The 25961-nt window shown below is 37.5% G+C and overlaps 1 protein-coding gene across 9 annotated transcripts; it reads left to right on the top strand.

Annotated features, from left to right (window-relative positions):
• The first annotated feature begins 820 nt into the window (after nt 1-820).
• Nucleotides 821-25127, top strand: LOC113225436 (voltage-gated potassium channel subunit beta-2). 9 transcript variants are annotated; one of them, XM_026457759.1, is made up of 19 exons: nt 821-909; nt 3631-3735; nt 5016-5147; nt 5839-5950; nt 7084-7216; nt 10336-10409; nt 15942-16175; nt 16253-16346; nt 16965-17113; nt 17191-17270; nt 17406-17538; nt 17682-17818; nt 19457-19556; nt 19721-19836; nt 20752-20882; nt 21809-21977; nt 22054-22120; nt 22740-22975; nt 24953-25127. In XM_026457759.1, exons 1-16 carry the CDS (start codon nt 901-903, stop codon nt 21924-21926), a joined length of 1857 nt encoding a protein of 618 aa, XP_026313544.1. In that variant the 5' UTR covers nt 821-900; the 3' UTR covers nt 21927-21977; nt 22054-22120; nt 22740-22975; nt 24953-25127. The 9 variants fall into 9 exon arrangements, with proteins under 9 accessions (XP_026313544.1, XP_026313550.1, XP_026313557.1 ...); XM_026457765.1 differs by lacking the exon at nt 24953-25127 and adding an exon at nt 24754-24945; XM_026457772.1 differs by lacking the exon at nt 24953-25127 and having other exon boundaries at nt 19460-19556; nt 22740-23223.
• The last annotated feature ends 834 nt before the right edge of the window (nt 25128-25961 follow it).

The following is a 25961-nucleotide window of genomic DNA, read 5'->3' as shown; positions in this document are numbered from 1 at the left end:
GAGTACTTATTGTTTAGTGAAATAGTATTGTGCACAAAGACTTTCAACGTTAGTACATAGATATCGTTGATAGTGAAATATTTTTTTAATATTCGCGTATTTAAAATATTTATGTACATGAAATATTATTTTCATAGTACAAGCCGAAAAAAGTTTGAATTATAATAACACTGTTGTTGGTTGAAGTATAATAACAATGTTAATTATAATAACAACCAGACGTTTAATTTGAAAAAAAAATGACTACAATCTTTTTGTTTCGATTATATCTAAGTATGTCATGTTATAATATTCGATCGGTCATTTATGAACGTTATTATTATAATTCAACCTTTTATTTAGTGATTGTCTAAATATATACCTACCTACAATAATATATACAATAATATTTCACGTTAGTGTACTTGAATACTTCAATAATAAATTTTACTACAAAAATTAGGCAGAAAACACTAATACAAGAATGATCTAAATACATAAATATGAATACTTATTCGACTCCATTATCCTACGGAGCAATTGTTTGTTATAAAAAAAACTTGTGACTTACACTACTTCATACAAACTTCAGTATTGTGTACAAACATTAATATTAAAAGAATTATAAAAGGGTCTAATACTCTGGGATATAAAAATGTTTTGAAATGAAGAACTAGGACCCTTTTGAATTTTGTACCTTTATTCACACACTCGTTGCACCGTAACGTGCATTATGTACCTGCTAAACATTATTAGTAGTATTAAATTTATTAAATAGTACCTATCTGTATCTTACGATCTTACTGAACTACGTAAAACAATAAACTTGAATTAGGAACAAAACATGCAAGCGGTGGTGATGAGACTCCGCCTATTCCTGAAGAAGAACTTGAGCAACAGAAAATTGAACACGAACGCCAAATGCAAAAGGTAAGGAAATTAATTTTTTATTTATTTATTTGTCCGCGACTCTCTTTCTACAGCATATCAATGATATGTTAATTCCAGGTACCTTTGCGTATGCTGATGACAACACAGTTGTAGATAGGTACTTGACCAATGCAAGGATCAGTGGAGAGGAAATCCAGTCTTGTCGAGAGTCTATGGTTAGCCTTTTGGATTTGACACTCAAGGCAGTCTCCGATTGGAGTGATGCCAATCTTGTCAAATTTAACGCTACTAAACGCAGGCGTGTCTATTCTCCACAAAACGGAGTTCCTTTGAGCTGACTCCGACTTTTCGTGATATATCTATACTACTTGGAACGGCCCTGTCGTCCAATTTGTACTTCGGAAGATACGTTGAATCCATGACCAAATATGCAGCAAGGAAACTTGGGATCCTTTCCAGGGTGAGGCGTTACTTCACACGAGGACAAGCACCATATCTTTCTACGTTAGTTTTGATTATAGTGACCCTCACTTACGTCACTATAATTCTCACTATCACTTCTCGTATGCCCTAGAGGTACTTAGGGCATACGAGAAGGACACTATAACCTGTGCGCGCACAGGTTATAGGGTTCTTCGAGAGGCTAGTGCCTCTGGTGAACCGCCCCGGCTCCACGAACAGTATTTTCCCCTATTCTGCGGTCCCTATTTTCCAGATAAGTACCGGAGCTGTAGGCACGCTCACTTCCCGTTGCGCATTGTACAGCTAGCAGTTGCCACCGCTAAGCCGTCGACTTTGAGTCCACTACCAAATCTCCTCATCGGTGGCGGAGCTCACTTCCCGACGCCGAAAAACGACGTCTCTCCAGTTCCCAATAACCTAAGCGGCTGGAGGGACCGGAGGATATCTAGCTTATCCTCTACTAGCTCTCCGGGCTAGTGCCGGACATGCCAGTCGCAGTGTCCTGCAAGTCCATGCCTAAGTCCGGGTCCGCCAGAGACGCCCGCAAAGGCGTATCACTGGCGAAGCGCTTGGCCCGGACGCCCGCTATACCCCGGTCTTGCCGTCGAGCCCGTAGTCTCCGGAAAACCCTATCTCTCAGGTCAGTAGATAGGGACACACACACCGGGACAGTTGCTTCAGCTGTACCAAGCACAAATCCGGTCGTGCATGGAGTACTGCTGCCACCTTTAGGATGGCTCTGCTACATACCAAGTGGCCACCTAGGATTCAGTTGACAACCGTGCCAAGAAGCTTATAGGTGACTCGGAATTAGTGGAGGCGAAACTGCAGAGCCTTGAACACCTCCGTAAAGTTACCAGCTTATCGGAATTTTACAGGATATATCACGGAGAATGTGCGATGGAATTACACTATTTAATTCCGCTTTCCCCTTTCCGTCACCGGGGGACTAGGCGTAGACTTGGGTTCCATCTATATGTTGTGGATATTCCAAAGATTCGCACGAAGCGTTACGATTCCATATTGATATTGCGACGGCTGTGGAGTGGAATTCCCTGTCTGCAGACTTGTTCCCTGAACGTTATAACTTGGGCCTTTTCATGGCGAAAGTGAATAGGCATTCATCCATCGTCGACCTCATCGTCACTTTCCATCAGGTGAGATGGAGGTCAAATGCGAACTTACAATTTATTAAAAAAATAAGTTATATATTGGAAAAGTCATTTTCTGGCGTCGCCATTTTCACATACACAGTACGGAAGCGTGAACACAGGCCTCCCCTAAAGATTTCCACACGAGCCGACCGGACGTGACGTGCATCCATCGGTTACCCGCCGTCCTTACCAGATCAGCCGTCCATCTACTCAGGGATCTCTAACGACAGTCACCGGTGCCTCTTACGCACTTCGCCTTATTAGGCGCCTCTCGAGCTCTTAGCCCTCGCTGCGCCGTCCCTGTCAAGTTCGGCACGGCATAGTGCAACCACCACTCTCTGCCGTCTTCCAGAGTCGCTTTAACGGACTAGCAAAGCCCCCACTCTGAGTGTCCGCGACCTCAAGGTCACCTTTTGGTGGCCTTGTACGACAGGCAGGTGATACCGTAGCCTTATTCTTAAGCCCAGTGCTATAAGGCTAGGTGCCCTTAATCTAACCTCAACTCGTAGTCATTTAACTATTGGGCACGCGATCTTTATGCAAGTCTTTTCATTAGTATGAGTATTGGTACTGATCAACGATAATTTAAGGATAAGCACGTATATATTTTCAGTGATAGTACTTAAACAAAATGTGTTAATATTTTTACGGTATTATTTTAATGACTTTCATAATTTTTTTTTATAATAATAAGTGACGGAACGAACAAGTTGTGATCCGGATGGTGAGTTACACGCCTGTCCATAACAGTTACAGTGCCAATCAGAGCTTTAAATCGCAAAGATCTGAGGGGCACTGCTACTGCACCTGTCACCTTGAGACGTCCCAAGTTGAGTCCCACGTGCCTATAAATTCACCAACACCCTTACCCTTCAAAACCGAAACACAGTAAAGCTGTAATTACAGCTTGGCGGCAGAAATAGGTAAGGTGGCAGTAATTCCCTGGACGCACTCTTACACAAGGCTCTGCAGCTATTAAAAGCGCTTTTCACGTACGGGCACATGTGGCTTTATTATACGGATTATACTATTCATATACATAACAAAAGATCCAAACGTAAGTAACAGAATCGTCGATCGTGGCATAATGTAAATCTGTGTTTATACCTGTGTGAATAATTTCTTTTAAATTCTTTCTTTCCAGGAAAAAGAAACACAGGCCAGAGAAGCAGAAGAAGATAGGCAACTGGATATAGAACTTCTACACCAGCGTGCCATAGAGGCTGAAGAAGAATACAAGCGATCCGAGGTACCGGTTTTTTTTGTATATATGTTATGCGATAACTCGATTTACGAACCGATTTTGATGATTTTTCTTGTTCCACCTCTGAGGGTGGCAAACTAAGGGATGAATGACTTTTGAGGTCGGTTTTTTTTCGTACTCTATGCTGAGTACTTGGTACTTGGTGTAACGGGCTGGTGTCCGCAACTCGACGTCAAGGCGCCTATTTTGCGTGTAATATACTGAGTAACAAAAATATCTTCACAACTAAAATTCTATTTCATACTCGTGAATGAAGGATTATATATCACGGAGAGTAGAGAGAGAGAAGTTATTCGGCCATTCCAATTCTATGATCATTAGTGATCGGAATTGAGGGAGTTAATTTAGCGAAACTAAAGAATAACGTGACGTGCAGCCGTGGTAGCCTAATGGTTTGACCTACTGCCTCTCAAGCTGAGGGTTGTGGGTTCGAATTCGGGCTCGCACCTCTGAGTTTCTCGGATTTATGTGCAAAATTTAATTCGAAGTGTGAAGGTACATAACCCTCGGATAACGTGTGAAGTCCCCAACCCGCATTGGGCCAGCGTGGTGGACCATGGCCTAAACTGTCGGCTGAAAGAAGACCCGTGGCCAGCAGTGGGACGTATAAAATGGAAGAATTACTTGGAGAATCTCTGCAAATCCCGGGACTCCTCACAACTGGTTATATTTGTATATGCTTATTATTTATTGAAATTTGAGTACATTGTATTGGCGACAAAATTATTATTTCCAATTAAGCATTTGCTAAAAATTATTGTCTCGAAAAATAATATTGTAGTTATTTTTCTATACGTACTTATACGTATTTAAATACTTTAGCCATTTAAAAAATAAATATGAGACAACCTATGTTTGAATGTTTAGATACAAACAGTAAAAAAAAGAAATTTTATACGCTTTGACGACGAAATGGATATAATTATGTGATCATCATATATGTATGCTGTTCCACACCCCTACGTTGTGTTTATGCCCAAGATTCGCATGAAGGGTTATGCTTCCACATTTATATGGTGGACGGCATTGGAGTGGAATTCCTCGCCTGCAGATTTATTTCCTTTACGCTATACTTGTGCCTTCCCAAGGCGAGAGTGAATAGGCATTATATTGGTTTGCATGCTCCAGGTGAGGTGGAGGTCTAATGCACACTTGATTTTAACCAATAAAAAAATCCTTACAATTGCAAACACTGCGGTATAAATAACCTATTACAAAAATCGCAAAACTTTACTTAACTACTAACATAGACTTATTTTAATCAGATTGAGGCAATAGAAGAACTTCGTGGCATGAACACATCATGGTCACACCATCGGCTGAGTGACCTGCAGCGCCAAGCAGCTCGATTCCGACAAAGTCGGCCTTCCATTCCGGACACCACCAAACATTACCGGGTTCGTTTATCGTGAAATTGATGCTCCATTTTTCTTTTGTTATCGTAGCGATGGCATACACTATAATGCTTGCCATCGTGATGAAAAGATTTGTTAAACGGCGTAAGGTACTCGCCGATTATTGCCTAGGGTGCGCTAAAGGTACAGGAAAGAATTGGTATCTCTTGCAGGGAGGGTAATTTCGTGCAGCCGTAAGGGCGCGTTCCCATTATGTTGCGATGACAATATTATGATGATAATTCAAAGTGTCGTGACTTACATATTTCAATGAAGTTGTTCCCACATAGAGCATCACTATTAACTGTCGTCCACGACCTTTTTAACGTTACGACGACAAGCTGTCGTGACAATGGGAAGAGCTAGTACGACAATGATCTGACGATAAATGAAACGTCACGATAAATGTGAGGACAGATAATCGCAGCTTCAAACGAGTCTGTAGTGCAGACAACATGGCGGCTGCCGTGAACCGATATGTCGTCGTTACGTCCAGTGGGAACAGCCAGGCACGACAGTCGTTAAACGATAAAATAAACGTCCACGACACATTCACGGCAGATAGTCGTGATATAGAAACAGGTTAGACACGACAGTCGTCCAACGATAAATAAAACGTTACGACTTAATGGGAACGCGTCCTACGCGTATCTTAATTTTCAAATATTATAACATGAAAGATGTGTTTTTACAGAGCGTTCTAAAGAAAGCATGCAGCGCTCAACTGACGAAGCCACAGTCTAGTCAAAGCATTAGTGAGAGTGATGGCATCTTCATCAACCTCTCGAGACTCGGATCCTGCAGGGGTACGACGAATTTTTACGTTCACAAAGTAAAATAAAAGATACAGATTTTTATTAGAGTAAAGCACAAATCGCAACGTAGAATAATTAAGAGTCAATACTACCTCAGCTCGAATTCAAATTTTTCCCCTACCTACTAATATGGGCTTATTCCCAGTTGTCACCACTGGCGACAAATGGGAAAAAAGTCCCATATATTACCAGGTGGTGACAACCGGGATAAAAAAATCCCAGTTGTTGCCAGTGGTGATTTGTACTGGCGACAAATGGGGAAAAAAATTCCATATGTTACCAGGTGGCGATAAAAAGTCTCAGTTGATGCCAGTGGTGATTTCCGCTGGCGATGAATGGAAAAAAACTATATGTTACCAGGTGGTGACAAATTGCCAGTGGTAAAAAAAACAAATGGAATAAAAAAAATGAGTTTTTTTTTCATTTGTCGCCAGTGGAAATAACCACTGGCAACAACTGCTATTTTTTTTATCCCGTTTGTCACCACCTGGTAACATATGGGATTTTTTTTTCATTTGTCGCCAGTGGGAACAAAGCCTGTAGTGACAAGTGGGAATAAGCCCTAATATGGCTTATTTTGCCGAGGTCGAGCGGCAGGGACACAGGTTTTATTTCAGTATTTTTTTATTTACAAACGAAATTAAAGCCATTTGAAAAATGTATATCGTATACTATACATGTTCTATTTAGTTCAGTTGACATAAAGAAATCAGTGCTATATATTAAGTACCTATTGAACACAACGGTTTTCTTTTAAAATTTCGAAGTAAGTTTGTGTTTATTTTTGTATCGTAAAAATTTTAAAGAATCATTTTTCACACCGTATAGTAATCAGTGCATATCCTCAATTTTACTATATGGTTTTTCTAAAGTGATTTTATTCAACTTTTATACGAAATCAACCAAAGCCATTTGAGGTAGTATAGACTCTTAAGTTTGTATCTACGGTTAGGAAAACTTGCAAAGGAAAGGAGCAAAAGAAAACTCTTTAAATAAATTTTGAGTCCCTTTAATAATCCAAGTGGTTCTTATATTATGAAATAACTCCCTTACTTTGAAGACACCTGCGCCGAGAAGTGTTCTACACTGTACCACTATTAAAGTAGTAAGTGACTGTTTTGTAGACGAATCTATAGACAGTGATGGCTGCTGTGAGGATGCAGTTTGTATCGCCGACCCTCGTTCTTGGCGCGCTTCAGACATTGATGTCAGCCCCCATCCGCGTATATCCCTTGTGAGAGCACCTTCTTGCCCTGGGTAAGAGTCAAATGACTGCAGAAAATGCAAAGCTATTTTGGTAATTAACTAACTTTAATCGGACTAGAGAGCTTGGCTAAGTATTTTGGTTTTTGAATGTTATTTCTGCTTCAAGTGTTTAACAAAAATCATTTATTGCAATACTAATCGTCGTTTCTGGGGTCTACTCTCGATCTCCGTCCGACATCCGTCTGAAACAATTACTGCCAAATACTTGACCAAACGAAAAGACACATGATGCGAATGAAGCTTCATACTTGATACTTGTCTTTCAATTTTGTCGAATATTACTTATTTGACAGTAATTATTTCGGACCAATGTCGGACGGATATCGAGAGTAGACCCCCTGCTTCGATAATGAATCTTATAAATATAATTTCGTAGTAGGTATAAGGGCTCCTATAAAGTCGGGACAAAGCGTTGTTTACGCGATTAACGCAACAAGTAGCCCATAATTTCAACGATCACGTCTTTGCTTGTGGATATGTTTATGTAAATATAATATGCGCCAATTAATATGGGTAGTGTCATATGCCAGAGTATAAATATTTTGTCGATTTCAAAATTATAAAGCGGGCTCTATTTACGAATAAAACTACTAATACGTTTATCAAATTCTTAAGTTTTTGTTGTGCAGGTATTGCTGCAAATTGTAAATGAAATTATTCGAAAAAATAGTTTCATTAGCGTATGTTTTTTGCTTGATCAATAAAATTACTATAAATTTTCCATTAATAACATATTTTTGTTTGCAAATCTAAACCTTGCTTCATTCATAGAGTGCACTAATAAAACTCGGTCGACGGGGTTAGCTACCTGGCTAGGCATTAGAGAACAAAGAGAGTCTGAAAGGTTATTTCCGTTGTTAATCAATAATCGGAACCTAGTATCGGATACGAGTTCTACAGTGGCGCGGTGGGAGGCTGAATCTAGAAATAGGTCAGATCGGTATCGGGCTAAGCAGGGCGCATGTGCACGGGGCGCGAAGGCTGCGCAGTGCGCCGTTCGGCAGTCAGCGACGCAGCGCCTTCCTCTTCCTCCACACCGCAATACAGTCCGACAATTTCACAGTTTACTGGCCGACGTCAGAGCGCCGTGCCCCAATGTTCCGTACGTAGAAATTCTACACCAACTCGGTGAGTGCTACCACAGCCCATTGACGTGCCTACCTTCCGTGTCTACTTACTTGTTCACCCAAAGTGTTTGATCTACTACCTTGTATTCTTAATTGTGACTAGTCCAGTGCTTAGATATTTTTTCTCCAGTGTGTCACACGATTTCGTGTTCCTTTAGCGGACTAGATGTTAGCGGTATGCATGCTTTTATATGTTTACCTCCTTTGTCCTTAAGTGTCTTATAAAATTCAACCCGCCGTATCCTTTCCTAAATAGGGTCCGCCCGGCGGAGCGTATGAACGTTTCATTGTGAGATGTTTGTAGGGAGATAAGATGCCATTGCTAAGCGTAGGAGCAGAATGAGGCGGCACGAGATGCAATGCAATCGGGTGGAAGCCGGCAGCGGCAAGGAGAGCTCGCAGATGTCTCGCAGCGAGTCCACCATCAGCCGATGCACCCCGCACACGCCGATCGGGCCACCGGACAGCGCTAGCGTCGACTCCAACCCCATGCCTACCATATATCGGTAACTGGATCTTTTAGGATCGTCGTCCAGGGAGAAGACGTATCGCCATCAATTACACTATACTATAGTCCATTACCCCCCCCGCGGACACTTCGCTACACCAACGCACTTACATTCCAGAACTAGGGAATAACAAGCCGGCTTGTTGTCGGTTATGTCTTCTCCCCAAGGGCAAGTAAAGCTGATAGCGCACTTCGCCACATCGCGCACTGCGATCGTCGCATGCGAGTAGGTACCAATGAGCGCCGTATCTGTAGGTAGATTGTAAAGTCTCTCACGCGATCCACTAGTACACCTGCATTCTCTTTGAGTATGTAGGTAATACGGTCTTTACCATAATCCTCTGAATTTATATGGTTGGTTACTTCATGATCTCTTATGATACTGGCCATATTTGGATCGCTTAGCTTCTCTCATGATGAGTCACCGGGAGCGGAGCTGATTCCAGCGCCTAAGGTATGGTACAGTCCTTCGATGTTCTGTTCCGGTGTACGACATTCACCCTTGCTTATCACTGTAACACGTGCCCTACCTTCCCTTGCTGTAGATATTCCAAGCTTTTCTAATATACCCTCACATCACCCAAAACTCTTTCTTTTAATGATGTCACTTCGCTTTTTTCTGTCGACAACGAATATTAACAACCAATGTTAAGTTTTTGATATACTGTACACATTACGACAACTGTAAAGAGCCAATGACGCTTATTTATTATTATTATAGATCTCCACTAGGCATAGAAATTATTATAATTGTTGCTAAATATTTTTATACATCATTTGGCCAACTACATTTGATAATCAACAGTTGCTATGTAGAGACTAATTTATTGCAGTTAAGATCATAATAGTCAACACTCATTATGAAATTTTATCTAGATTGCAAAGTAGGCGATATCAACTTGCAACGTATACTTACTTCATATAGAGTCTAGCTAGCCTTATTTCCTAAATAGAAACCTGTCTTAAAATTTGAAATTATTGTACTTAAATGTAATAATTACCCTAGACAATTAAATTTAATATTAAAGTTGCCGTATGTGAACACTCTAAGGGTCAGGATTTGAGCAGACTTGAGTATGATTTCAAGCACTGGAAATACGACCCTAATGGCAAGGACTTGAGTATGATTTCTAGTGCTTTGAATCATATCATGTCCTGACTTGAGCATTGAGTAGAGTTCTAAAATACTACACTTAGATATGTGGGTTGGCATTATAAAAAAGATTTGCTTATGCTCGCTATCGTCGTTCAACTTAAAACGGGTAGGATATGAGTACAAATAATAGTACCTACATAACATTGAGGATGTTTTCGATATGAACTCCTCGCTGAGCCATGTTTTGTCGGCGAAAACAATTCTTTTATTAACGTACAAACTTAAGGATCAGTGGTACTACCAGTATACTGTTTACATAATAACATGGTAAATGTAACTAAATAATGAATTGAAAGTTGTTATTGTATTTGTTGCGTAGATGTCGCGCTCCAATCGCATCTCTGGATTGTATGGACGATTTTAGTGCGAACTCGCAGCAGATGTTAGATCAAGGTAAGTAAAATATGCTAAGCATAAAGAAAAGAAAAAACGAAACGAAAATGGCGAAAGCTGACCCAAAATCAACGAAGTGCCGTTCATGGTCTTTGCTAGTATAATTTTACATTTTTATCTATATCTAGTTATTAATATGTTTCGTAGAAAAACCAAATACAAAGATACGACGCAAGCACATAGAAAAAGTCATGAGGTCCGCTGGTTCGTTTCGTGTATTATTTGGTATAGCTTCTGACACGGTATGCTAGAAGACGTCGGTTCGGTTTGGATCGAAAGAATTTTTTCCGAGTGTTCGATCTTTGTATTAATAATTATAACAAACTAGTGGAATAATTTCACACAAAAATAATTGAATGTCAATTAAATAAAAATATAAATATTTTTGTATATTTTTAGAAGTCAGGAATATACACGGAGTAAATTGCAAATAAATGTATTTTAGAATAGATGCAAGAACACAACGCATATGATTTCGACCATAGGACACACATAAAATATTAAAGCTATAAAATGTTTAATAAATCAATTAAACAATAATGGCAAAGTGAAAATAAAAAAGCCAATGTGACAAAAATATTTAGACAATATTTAAATGAGAGATACGAAAGTTACCAAAGGCACGTTTTATTAGGAGGTCTCTTGCCAATCTCACTTTCAGATTGAGAACAGTGTGACCATTTGTGGCAGATTTCTGCCACTTGGACAGATTTATTATTTATTCATTTTCGTTGTATTAAATGTGGCAGAGTTTGGCAGATTTAGGAATATTCAGCAAGTTCTTCATATTGTTAGGAACAAACTGAATACTTGTTGTATTCTGCTACTACGAACAAACATCTCAAGCGAAATACAGGACAATATTATAAACATAACCTATATCAAGTTTATAACCCCAGCTTCTACAGGCTGTACTCAGTTAGCTTTTTTGATGCTTTGATAATGAATCACAAGTATTGATAGGTCTCTTTAATGCACGTCGTCAAAAACACTGGGTCACAAAATACACGGCACGTCGGCTACAACGAATATACAGAAAGAAGAGTCTATTGGAACTTTGAAATAACACTTGCAAGAACTGTTTTTTGTAGATAGATAACAAATAATACATAGTAAGTAGCACGTGATACACAATAAATAGCAGCATAGAGTAAATGTACCTACTATTTACGCGTGATGGTAGTAATCTATAAGTATAGACTTGCATAATTAGATACGTACATAATAGATATCTATTTTAAATGTTTTAAAATGTTTATGTTTGTATATAATACAAGCATTGATATAATGTTACTCTCTACATCTTTTACGTTATTATTTTCCATTTACTCTGTTTATGTCATTGAAATATAGATACAATTAGACCGTTCTCAGGTGTAATCATCAAATCTATGTATTCCTTAAAAATTGCTGGCTGTTTTTCTGATTCGTCACAATCTTGGGGGACTATTCTATTTTCGACGTTTGCTATTGTGGTTAAACCTTTTGTGGATGACTGTTTTGGGAAGGCTAATGCGGTCGCAGGTAAGTGGCGTTTGTTTAAATTTTCTGCCTTTTCGGTTTTTTGCAAAACCTGACAACCCGCAGTTAAGTCATAACCATTGATCAACATTGCAGACGTCTAGTTGCAGTCAAAGCCTATGGTGACATTCTTCCGCCAAAAAATAAACATAACTTCTAACTCAGGGTGCGCGTTATTCGATGATATTTCCTTCCCTTAACTAGATTGTTTTTCTTCTATCTATGCCTCCTAAGACCCAGCAAACTACAATGGGAAAAGCGCTAAACGCCCAATGTACATTTGAATTTTCTAAATGTATTCAGAATTATATGAAAAACGTATTTTTCTATATACCCTATGCTCATATACAACATACAGAGGCTATTTGTCGACTACTAACAACTTTGCAGGACTATATTACTAACATCATTACATCATCACTATATTTCTAAACTGCATTATAAATAACAAGACTAAGTGTTATGTACCTTACAACTATGCCAGACAACCAGTACGAAAAGTATTCAATATTCCGAATGACAGGACTAATTTAAGTTTGCATTGTCCCCTATCCAGGGTATGCTGCGAATATCACGAAATCACTCAAAAGGCAACTGTCATAGATGTTTCCAATGATTCGCCAAATGTTTTAAAATTCAACTTTTGCATTATTTAAATGCATAGGCTCTTGGAGGTCTCTCGTTTAAAGTCTCGATTTATTAACTTGGAATTTATTGTCAATGTTTAGATAGTTCTTGGCAAATGTTGTTTATGCCTATAATTCGCAAGCATTTTTTTATTGATACCATTGTTTCAACGTGTTGTGATGCGAATTGTTGCATATGTTTTGCTGTTGGTGTACCTTTTCACAAAAATATAAATGAATTCATAAACAACAACTTTTGTATTATACATGACTTTTTATAATTCCTCAGATTTTACTTTCGTACAAAAAAATTAATTTAAATAGATTGCCCTAAACGGTGTTAACTCTGCGCGGTAACAAAAGTAAACGATAGCGTAAATTAAATACCAGTTCGATGCAAAACGCCGGAGCGGGGATAATGTTTTGTTTTGTAAAAAGTCGTGGAACTAAAGTTGTTACTTATAATGTTAGTAATATGTCTTGTGAGGGTGTCAGTATTTTACAAAATAAACCTCAAAAGGTTGTAAACCCTAATGAACCATGACCAGGTCCACGACAATAAAATAAGAAAACTTCAGGTCAACGGAAATTTATTATAAGTTGATATTAAAGAGAAAAAAGAGGCTGTAAAAAAAATGGTATACAAAAGCAGGTACAATACTACAAAACACTCTTTAACTTAATTACATACGAATATGCTTATGGATGAATATAAAGTAGACACTTACCCCAAAAGGGCCGAGTTATACTGAATTACAGATTGATGTTAAAATTGGCACATGATTAACAGTAGTTATTGCAAGTTGTTATCAAAATTGCCACATGATTAGTAGTAGCTATTAGAAATCTGGTAAAAAAATCTAAATTAGATGCAATTGAAATTTAAACAGCACGGTACACTGCCGTGTTCGAGCAGGGAGTGACGATGGAACGAAATAAAATCAAAATGGCGAGGCAAAAGAAACTATTAAGGAACGATTCAAAATTTAAAAACGAGTGGCCAGGAACCGGAGAATAAGCGATAAAAAGGTGGGATGACGACGTAAGGAGGTCACATCGTTACAACCCTGTATATAGCTCGCTAAATTTGAATGCTATATTTTCGTTATAATGTATACACTGGGCGTCTACGTGATCATAGGAATAATATTGTCTGGGTCTGAATCACTTCATATATTATGTACATTTCGATGTACACGGGGCTTTAGAAGGTTAACATATGTCATACACTATTTATTTAATTTCATGCCATGAAATATTATTATTGTAATACACAGGTTAATAGTAAGAACATGATAAATTATCATGTTAAATTATATATTTACAACACAAGAGATAAAATTCGTTTTTATTGTTATTTTCACTTGTATGCTGTCACTTATTACTCCTGAAAATAATTGAATAAAATTTTATTTAACCAATCCAATTTTTAAATTACCCTTTTTCGTTCCTAACAGTGTATTTAGCTTAACAACCTTGATTTGAGTACTAAAAAAAATATAAGTATATCCTCTTATTTTTAAATCGGTTAAAGACAGAGATACTTTCGTTAAGTGATAACCCTTACGTCGAAAAATCTGGATAATTGTATTTTGGCTGATAATTATAATAATCCCTGAAAATTAATGAGTGATAATTGTAGCGTGCATAGAAGAGAGCTAAATCAATCTCAGGATAAAAATATCGAACTAATACGGTGAATAGTCATTATTATTAAATTTGTTTTATTAGTTAGGTACCCATAAATGTCACTTAACGTAATTCGTAACGTAACAGTTACGATGAGGGTGAAATACGTATACATGATGCAAGTGACAAGGGCCGTTGACGGTTAGAATGCATTATTGATTAAGTCGATACCGCGCACCGTTGCAGCGCACTAGCAGGGAGGGCTCAAGGACACTCTTTTGAACCCCGAACTTACACCAAATATTACAACATCTTAGGGCTGGTTCACACGTTTAGGAGTGTTATCAGTCAATAACTTTAACCATTAACATATTTTTTGGATTTTGAAACATTATAGGGACAGTCGTACTTTCTCTTCAAAATTTCGAACTGAATAATCTCACGTATGGGCCAATAATTCGTACCCTTGACATAATGAAACCACATGTGATCATCAGTGAAAGGATTTGAGGGAGTTAGTTTAGCTAAATTAAAGAATACTGGACATTCCCTTCTACAAATCCCGGGACTTCTCGGAACGAAAATGCGTTTTATCTATGAAAATTTTCGTACATTGGCAACAAATTATTATTTCCTTTTAAGTGTTTACTACAAATTATTGTCTCAAAAAATAATACTGTAATTGTATTTTTATAGGTACTTAATACTTTAGCCATTTAAAATATAAACATTACACAACCTATAAATTAGTTATGTTTAGAAAATAAACAGTAAAAAAAAAGAAATTTTATACGTGTCGAAAATATTAATTCTTTATATAGATTACCTAACTCCCTCAATTCCGATCACTAGTGATCATACATTAAAAGTGTTTTATCACACGAAAGTCATAAAAATAATACGAGCTACATGAAACAAATTATGTATATTTTACATTGACTTACAAATAAATGGACGACGGGTCTAATACAAAAACCACGAAAAAATGTTCCAAGTCAACCTATTTAAACGTAGTGACATGTAAAGGAATATGAAAAAGCTAAAACGTTGAATTTAAATCGCAAAGATCTGAGTAGCAGTGACTCTGCGCCCGTCACCCTGAGACTTGTGTTGACAAGTTCCATGTGCGTGTAATTTCACCAGCACCCCTACCCTTCAAAACCGGAACACAGTAATTACTGTTTGGCGGCAGAAATAGATAAGGTGACAGTACTTCCCTGGACAAACTCTTTCACAAGCAGCTGTACTGCTTCTAGTACTACTGCTACTTTCAGAAGCAATAGGTGTCTTCCTACTACGATAATGAATTATTTTTTCTGAAATAACTCCACTACTTTTTTTATAATTATTAATACAAATATGGAACATAAAGAAAAATTCATTCAAGCAACGCCTTCACCATCCCGTGGTTGAGGCTCACTCAACTGAGCTACGGAACGAACCAGCAGACCGTAGGAAACTATGTGCTTGTTTGCAAAACTTTGTTTTTTGTTTTCAAAGTCCAAGTTTCGAATCTAACCGGATCGAATGAATTTTCGATCTTTAAATTCATATTTACAAGTTACAACAAATCCTAAACCTTAATTAGATATTATGCCATCTTAAAAAAATATTTGCTGTATGTAGTGCTTCTCCATCTTTTTGGGTAAACCGTAATAAGAAGATTGAAAAGTCTACAAATTAGAAACCTATAACAGTCAAGAGCTGAAGCAGTTTTGTGGTTATGCAAAAGTTATACGTTGATTATTGTCAACAGCTGGCGAGATGAACGTGTCAAGGCATATGTCTGTCTACATGGGCAACCACACAACCTTGACTTCCAATGTTACTCCTGGTCTTCGCTACAAGAACCTTGGCAAGTCGGGTTTGCGGGTGCCCAACATTGGGCTTGGCATGTGGACCTTGGTCAACGAGGACTCTGCAGAAGATGTTATCATGACGGCTATAGAGAACGGCATCAACTTGTTTGATCTGTCAGAGGCACATTGCGGTCAGTTCTTTGACTTTAGGTTAATAAATGAAGGAGAAGTAGTCAAACTCTACAAATTGTTATTGTTTTTCAAATAGCTAAAGGCGAAGCAGAACTCGGAAGGATTCTGAAGAAACGTAATGTGAGAAGGACTAGTATCATAATTACAACTAAAATATACTGGAGCACTAAGTGAGTTTGTTTACTAACATTGACATTACTATACTTATTTTTTAAATTCCTTTAATAACATGATATATGAAACAAAATGTATTGCACTATCTGTTGACTTTTTTATAACTTTCAAATTAGCCTTTAATTTATTTTCAATATACTGTACCTATGTGAATGTTATTACTTACATTTTTTGTAGACAAAAAAATGTAATGAGAAAATGAACATAACGAACTATGTACACATGCGATGTAGTCAATAAATAATTATTTCTTTCTACATTTTGTAATTCGCCTGTACATTCATATATAGACGACTATTTAACTCTTATGACCTGACACAAATTTTATTGCACAGAACTGATCGATCGAAAGTTATTGATTTCAGCAACATGAGAATGTTCCCACGAATATTACACAGGAATGACCATGCCCCACATGTCCACATTCATATCGACACCTTTACAATCTCATTACATTTTTGATAGACAGGACTGAAATCTTAATGGTTCTTGAAGATGAGTGGAATGCTTGTTGCTAAATCTTCTAACTTGGCTATTGACACAAGTTACACCATCGCTTTTTAGAAGAACGCTTTATGCTACATAGTTCCTAATACGTGAACTCCGTTTATTAGGTTTGGTAATACTAATAACAGGTCGGATGAGAGAGGGCTCTCCCGCAAACACATTGTGGAGAGTGTGAAAGCGTCACTCGCGCGGCTGCAGATGGATTATATTGACGTAGTGCTCCTGCACAAGGTCGACCCTGTCTGCCCCATGGAAGGTAAGTTTTGCACATTTTAATTGGTTTGTGTATGAAATGTGCACCTTCATTCAATGTTACTTAAATATCTCTTTCAGAGTTGGTCCGCGCTATGAACTTCGTTATTAATCAAGGATGGGTCATGTACTGGGGCACGGCTCGTTGGACTCCATCTGAGGTTTTAGTTCTGAACTCTTTAAATAATAAAATCTACTTATTTATACACAAAAAAAAAATTTAACTGCAGCAAAATATATTACCTTCGCGCTTTTGTTACGTAGATAAAAAAAAAGGAAAACTATATGTGTTGTAGATTATGGACGCGTATACTAATTGCAGGCAGTTTAACTGCATAACGCCTATCGTGGAACAAACAGAATACCACATGTTTTGCAGAGAGAAGCCAGAGCTTTATATGCCTGAACTGTACCACAAGATCGGAGTAGGTAAGCATTGTCTACATTTGGTAACGTTTTAAAGATTACAATTCATAGTACTTTCACTAACGAAGGAAGAAATTATTGTGTCGTTGTTTAGTGGATGACTTGTTTTCTTGTATTTAGGAATCTAAGTGAAATGTACATGCTAGGTATGATGGCGTGGTCAGCCATCACCACAGGCAAGGGTCTAGGCCGTGAGGAGATCACTGGCCTCTTCGCCAAGTCACGCTTCAACAGGAAATACAGCACTTTCAGCTGGTGCGAGGAAGAGTTGGCTGTACCCGAGGTAAGATTTAAAAAGCCAGCGAATGCATATCGGATACTGTGATTTTAAACTAAATACAATGTTATGGGTCATTTCAACCGTATGTCTACTAGCCATAAGTGCTCTCATTATTTGGGATGTTTAATTTCTTTACTGTTGCGGTATACTGCCGCCGTTAGTTGAAAGGGCGCTTGTGACGAAAAGTTAAAACAGAAAATAATGTTTAAAGAAATTATAAATTCAAAAAATATCTACTTTTCTCTTGCGGAATCGTACCTTATCCACCTAGGAAAAAATAAAATAGTGATAGATCGGCCTTTTTTTACTGATAAGGGAAGTTTAAATAAAAAATTTAAAAAAATTTCACATGCACCGTTATGACGTACGACGGCAGCATACATTTATAAACTTCTGTTTATTTATCTAAAAGGAAGGCTAACAGGTTTAAACTAACTTAAATAATAATAGTAACAACTGAGAGCCCATTATAAATCCTCACAAATAGAAAAATAATAAGGAATCTGGGTGCACAATTTAACTAACTTATTACATAAAACATAACTAATAGAAATGCCCAGTCAGTACTCTCCTTGCCGAAATTACATTCAAATTAAAAAGATCCAGATGAAATGAATTACATAGAATAGTGAAATTATTGCTTGCACGCTACATAAACTCGTTTTGCGCGTAATTAGTACGGGCCGGGCGTAGAATTAAAAGTGAATTGTTTCTCAAAGATTTAGAGGGAACTCTCAGTGATATTTGTGATAAAATAATTCCAAAAACAAATACTTTGTCTGTAGGAACCGGGATCATTATAGTGCTCATTACTTTCCCATTGAAAATAATATCGATATGTGCTAGTCCTTCTTCTTCGTATCAAGTCGATACTTCTTTTATTTGAGGACTATACCTATTGACTTTGAATAGTATGATGCCACATTAACTACGCTGTCCGTGGCCGAAGAGATCATCCCTCTTACAGGTAGACACGAAGGGCACACGAGCCAGTGCTACCTGGAATGTGTAGGGGCACAAAATAGCTAATATTTTTAAGACTTGCTCTATTGGGTATCGTATATACCCTAAATTTTGCTTGCGTGGGATAAAGAACTATCTCTGCGTTCGTAAGAGAGAGTCAGTTTACAAACATAATGTCGTTACGATATTACCACAAAATATCGATGGACGGCCGGACAGACATAACGCCACGTTCCTTCGGAACAAATCTCAAACTATCATAAATTGTGTTTAAAAAACAGGAAGTTACAAAGTAGGTATGTCCAATTCTGCGAAAGATAAACAAGTTAGTTCATGTCATCTCGAGGTAAGTATTTTCACTTCCAAATCGCCCTAATACATTAAACATATATATTAGGGCGATTTGGAAGTTTGTATATATTATATATATATAATTCAGTAGGCCACTGTAGAAATATTTTGTTACGTATTGCCACAATGGCGGGGGCTCGCTGTATTGAGTTGACCCTAAATTTATAACGAGCGATGAATAATGATAATGAGTGAAATTAAAATACTGGTGTTATTTAAGTAAATTAAGACATGAAATATGTACCTAAGACACATAGATTTTTTGTGCTGGCGACAAACGATAAACTAGTTTAAACTTGCGTCTGTTAAGGAATAAATGATTCTCAGCAGATACCTAGCTCCGGTAGCAAGGATCAGGTGACCGGAGAGGAGCCTCGCACATACGGCGACAAGTTGCGTGATTTGGCCAACCTCGCGAATACGCTAAGTAAGATTATTTTACTTATTTTTCCCAAATGTACACACGCCAGCACATCAAGCTACACATTAACTTATCTTGTTCCGTTGCACTGGAGGCGATTTTCGAACAAAAATGTGTAGTCTGATGTGCCGTTGTCCGTACATGAATCACAACATTGATCAATTTTCCAGATTGCTCAATGAGCCAACTGGCGGTGGCCTGGTGCTTAAAGAATGATTCTGTAAACTGCCTTTTGTTGGGTGCAAGCAGCGTTGAGCAGTTTAAAGAAAATATTCACGCTTTGCAGGTAAATATATTATTATGAGCTCTGGACCCCACGGTGAGGTCGGGCTCGGCTTGCGGCGCGTGGTCGGGTTTCGATTACGGAGTGTGTTTATGCTCTTTCGTGGCACAGTGGTTAGTACTTTGGGCGCTTGATGAAGAGGTTCCGGCTTCGATTCCCGATTTGGGCCAATTTAGGAAAGGAACATTTTTACATTGGTTCTGGGTATAGCCCTCAGAGATGTCGTTATTCTGGTATTCACGGTACAGGAAATGGAAATTTCGGGAAATAATTTGAGACCAGAAAATCGGTGTGATTGTCTGGCATTATATATATATGTATACATATATATATATATTGCCATTGTATATATATATATATATATATATACATTTTCCTTAAAATACTTCTCTTTTGCTTTGCTTCCAAGAAAAAGAAATTTAACAGAAACAGTCGACATACAACAACGCTATAAGTATCTTATTTCACTACATCGGGAAATATGCCTTACATTTTTAACAACAGTGAGATCTTGTACTCGTTATAAAGCCTTCATATGCTACCTACCTACGGTCATATATATTTTAGTTTTTACTTTCTCGTTTGTTCTGTTCAGCAGGGCTAAAAAGGCCGCATTAGCAGAATCATAATATGATTAATAGACAATTCATATTATAAATTTTGTTCTATGGAGAACTCCATAGAACACTGTCAAATAGATAAATTGCGTTTTTTGTTTTGTTTCAAAATTCATAATATGAATTATCAATTAATCATATTATGATTCTGCTAATGCGGCCTTTTTAGCCCAGCTGGTAATTTCTTATTCGTTAATATTCTTTTGTCTTCTTCAATGCTATTACGAAAAGGGGTGATAATTTTTTTCTGAAATTGCTCAACAGACGTATTAAATATATTGAGTCGAAATTTCGTGGTCAGATCGTGCCCCAACTGACACCGTCAGTGATGCTCGAGATCGAGCGCCTGCTGGCCAACAAGCCGCAGCGGCCGCCTATGGTCTCCACGCTCGCCATGCGCAACCAACAGAACACCGTGAGAATTGACATGCCGTCAGTATCCCACTTACACTTTCTAGTTGTCTCATGTTGTCATTGTGAAATATTGCCCGGAAGTGATGGTCAAAACGAAGTGAAGAGGCAGAGATGAGTATTTCCAATCGATTTGACGACTACATTGGGGTCCGGAAATTGATGGTTTTTAAACCTACCAGTTATTTTGTTTCCTATGGTTTGGAAGCTCTGTCCATATTAAAGCTCTAAAAAATATATATATACATAATTTCAATAAGAAAGAAGATATCCATAATATTAACCTTAGAACTAAGTCCAAACTAATGGTACCACGATTTCGTTTAACTAAGGTAAGCGATACTTTTATGGCGATTTTACAATAAGATTCCGGAGCATATATTAAGATTATCATTGTCATTTCCTAAGTTTAAAACTTACCTTAAAAGCATTTTAATTGAAAAGTCACATTACAAAATTGAAGAGTACCTATAGGTTAGATAAAGGTGTTTGGAAAGACAACATGAGTCTAGATTCCTCATGATTATGATTCGATTTGTATTCCATTGCATTTAAGTTTACTTGTAAAAGCAATTCCAAGAGTTTCTTGCTCGTACTTTTCCACAGACCATATTGTTCCGTATTCTTCTCAGAGACGTCAGCGCAGTGAACGAGCAGTAGCTTAAAAATTACGTTTTCAGGTGTAAAAATTTTACCTATGGAATAAATTATTATTTGATTTTGACTTTGCCTTTGACCATTAAAAAAACTGTCAAATCGATTGGATATACTCAACCTCCTCGTTTCGGCCATCACTTCCGGACCACCCGAACCGTTGTTCAAAACCTATCCTGTGGTACAACAATACTTGAGTCATGGCGCTCCACGCCACTAATCGGAGCGAAGAACACTTTCGTCACATTCGATTTACTAAAGTAGATTTTCATAGTAAAACCTGTGTTGCACAGAGGCGCTACCTCGTCCGGTGCAGGATCACCAAAGCCGGAGGGCGAAGGCGCCGCCGCCGACGGTGAGATTTCTACCCCCGGTAAGGAGTCCGGGCGGGGCTTTTGTGAGATTCAGTGACCGTGGTGGCGCGGAAGCACTGACTCTGCTTCCAAATCTAGTAAATCGAAGGCAAGCATATCACATTCACAAAAATATTATTAAATTACAAATGTGTTGTGTGAGTTAATATTTTTTTCCTTTATAGGAATCACTTAAGGAATCCAAACCAAAATTCTTCTTGAACAACGCTGGTGAAGTTATCAAACGTACTGGTGGGTTGATTTGTTTAACTAACAGGAAACTATAAACATCACTAGGGTGTCTAGGAATCAAGCACATTTTTGCTAATTACCGAAAATTTGGTTCTTTTAAAGATTTTTTTAACACCAATGGGTTTGTAAGTTGATTGAATCTCACGATGTTTGACCACCATGATATTCAATTATTTTTATGAAATTACTCTACTAGTTTTTTATAATTATTAATACAAAGATCTATCTAACCTAACTCTTAGAAAAAAATCCTTCGATCCGACTGGATTCGAACCAACGTCTTCCAGCAAACTGTGCCAGACGCTACGCCAACTAAGCCACGGAACGAATTTTTTTTTTGTTTAATTTGTTTTTGGTTTTAATGACTTTTGGCCACTGTGAGAAATCAATTTCTTCACTCAGCAATACATTTTTTTGTCAATTTCATTTTCAAATTCAAATTATAAAATTGACCAGAAAAAATCCATTGGCTTAATATAAATATTCGACCAAACTTGTTTTTCAGTGAGTGGCAAAAACATGCTTGACCCCTAGGCACTTTTGATGAGTGTACTTAGGTTTAACGCAGGCTTTTTAGGCGTTGCAACACTCGCCTTATTTTCCAATGATCATTTTTTAGAACAAGATGGAGTATCCACAGACGTGGTAGTGTCGGTGTCCTCACTGAAAGGCAAACAGCCCGCTACTGGAGGAAGCAAGGTGAAGAAGTCCAAATCGGAAACGGCGCGTCCACGATCGTCGTCGTTACAGCGCTCCTCTTCGGGCCAGCTGTCCATCGGGATCGGCAGGGACCGCAGGCGTTCCCGCCTTGACCTCGCCTCCCCTGCAGACCTATAAAAAAAACCCTGGAATTACGTACGTAACACGATCGACTTTATACAACCATACGACCGAAACGTTAAACAAGATTCAGATAGCTAAGTAATTCATATTACGAAGCCGCAAGAAAGGTTCATATATTTTTTTGTAACTTTCTCTTTAAGAGTCTGTACTACCTAAAATGGCTTTGGTTGATTCCGCATAACAGTGAAAGTGTTGAATAAATCACTATGGAAAAAATATATAGTAAAATTGATGATATACACTGATTATTATACGGTGTGAAAACATGATTCCTAAAAATTTACTCGATAAAAACAAAACACAAACTTACCTCGAAATATTACAAGAAAACCACTGTGTTTAATACGTACTTTACATATACCAAAATATTTTTTATATCAACCGAACTAAATAGAACACGTACCTATAGTTTACGATATGCACTTTTGAAATGGCTTCAATTTCGTTTGTTTAAAAAATAAATTTTGAAATAAAACCATTGTCCCTGCTGCTAGACATAGCAAAATGAACCGTATTAGTACGGGAAAAATTTGAATTGAACGAGCTGAGGTAATATCGACTCTTAAGGCCAACTTCAATGATGGTTTCTGTAACGTGAAAAGTGGCAGTCTATGTTGTAGATTTTATTATTCATGGTAGATATTGAATAGCTTAAGTGTAGGTATGTCATCTTGTGCGACCAACTCGCAAATGGAATTAAAGTAGCTAAAACATTTTACGGACGGCCATGTTGCTGAGATGAAAATCACAATTAATCTGTCTATTTTCGTAGTGAGGTAGTCACAATTTCTAGGTAGAAATAAGTAGGTAGTGAGGCGTAAAGGCTGATTTACATTTGTCTGACGTGTCGTGTCGTGACGCGTCATAATGGTATCGGTTAACCGGATTTACATATGCCTGACGTGTCGTGTCGTCACGCGTCAGAACGGTATCGGTTTCAAACATTTAATATGGTTAGATTTATATTAGTGTGCCGCAATCTGACGTAACGGCTTGTGTTGTGTGTATGAAGCTGATACCGTTCTGACGCGTCACGACACGACACGTCAGACAAATGTAAATCCGGCGTATACTAAATTTATGAAACCAATATCATTCTGACGCGTCACGACACGTCAGTCACACAAATGTAAATTCGGCTTAACTTTCAATGTCGTACCGGTGCGTTTTAGGGTCTTCAAATAACACGAGTTCTTACCTTTTTAGATGTCACGTAGAGGTCACTTTACCTAATGTAACTGTCGTTCAAAACGATTCCTTTCGACTTTACTAACGAAGAAGTTGAGTCTTTTTATATAAAATGTTTTCTTAAAACAGATCCTGCTTCTTTCGAGATGCATTTTCCTTCGGAGATTTTGATGCCCTGGCTTAAACATTCACTTGCACGCTTGAAGTCACCTCTTTAGTGTAATCACACACGCCTCGGTACAAAATCGACCTATAGTTTTATTATATTTGCGGGGGCTGCCCTGTTTTCTTGAAGACGTATTTTACAGACGTATTTGACAGTATTGCTTCACAATTCACTTTGAAATGAACTAGGCAATGGAAGCACTATGTAATGTACAGAGAAGGCATTTCATTATTCTTGACGGGTATGACTTGCAAGTGTATAGAGAGAATGTAACTATTCTTGGTAGATAATGCAATCGAAAACGATGTAAAATTTAAATTGTGATTGCATTGTAACAAAAAAGGTGCTTTACTTTGGAATAAAAATGCCAAGAAGTGTAAGCAGTAAGAAAGTTATTTTTAGGGGAAAATGCTTATTATTCATATTTACTTTGCAGCGACGACAGCTGTTTATGCGGAATTTTCTTTCATCTTCATTGTCGTAGGCACTTTCGTGTTATTCACGCAGGTTATTAATAGCAGTTAATCGCAACAAACCGTAGTTCAGGTAATTGGTATTTGCAGTATGGAGTGGTAGTTAATAGTTATTATATCTATTTATACATTAGTATTATAAAATGTTATCAATGTTTTCAGAGTCCAGTACCTGTTTTGAATGGATCTAGTTGTACATTTATGTTAAGTAATGTAAAAGTAACTTACCTGATGTTAAGTACATAAAGGTCATTTTCGGATAATTCGGTGTTTTTCTCGAATAGTTTGTCTCCATCATTAGGAAGATGATTTGAATGTTTTTTTTTTTCAAAATAAAACGAAGCACCCATAATTCGATACTGCGGAGTAGAAAGGGCGTCAAAGTAAATTTTAACACAAATGCATTATTGACATGGAGTTGAGTTAAAGTTTCCTCTTTCCTCGTTCTGTGTACTCAAAGTTTAATTATCAAAAATGGTTTTTATATGTTAACATACAAATAAAATTGAAAAAGTTTTTAATTTTATTTGTATGTTTACATATAAAAACCATTTTTGGCGAATGATTAAAACTTTGAGTACCTACACAAAGAAACAGGAAACTTTAACTCAACCCCATATCAATAACGCCTTTGTATTTACGTACACTTTGGAAGTTTACTTATTCGTCAAAAATGGTTTTTTATTTTACTTGTATGTTTAAGTTATACTTTGAGTACACAGACCGAAGAAACAGGACAATTTAACTCAACTCCACACCAATAACTTGTGATAAAATTGAATGAAAACCCAATAATTTTGGTTCATATATGAACCAACACCAACACGTTTATAAATTTCGTTTTTCATTCATCTTATAAACTTTGTACTGTCTTTTTACGCCCTTTTTTTCCGGACGTATCGATATACGTAGTGCGATTTTTATGCCTTTTGTTCCCCGATATAGAGAAGGATACGAACGCAATATGTGTTCAGTATCTTACTTATTCATAATATTAGGACATTCTGAATGCAGCTATATAACAACTAGAAAAATTGTCTGTTTTGTTTGAGCCACAGTTTTTGAAACGCAACGAATTGTTTACTCTATTGATGTTCGTTCTGGAAAATGTATTATCAATGTAATATTTCAAATTAAATATATATCTTTAGGCATACTATAGATTGTGTTC

This window comes from Hyposmocoma kahamanoa, unplaced genomic scaffold, assembly GCF_003589595.1.
Source record: "Hyposmocoma kahamanoa isolate Upper Pololo Valley unplaced genomic scaffold, ASM358959v1 100021, whole genome shotgun sequence".
NCBI classification, from domain to species: Eukaryota; Metazoa; Arthropoda; class Insecta; order Lepidoptera; family Cosmopterigidae; genus Hyposmocoma; species Hyposmocoma kahamanoa.
This window is presented reverse-complemented; position numbering and strand designations above follow the sequence as displayed.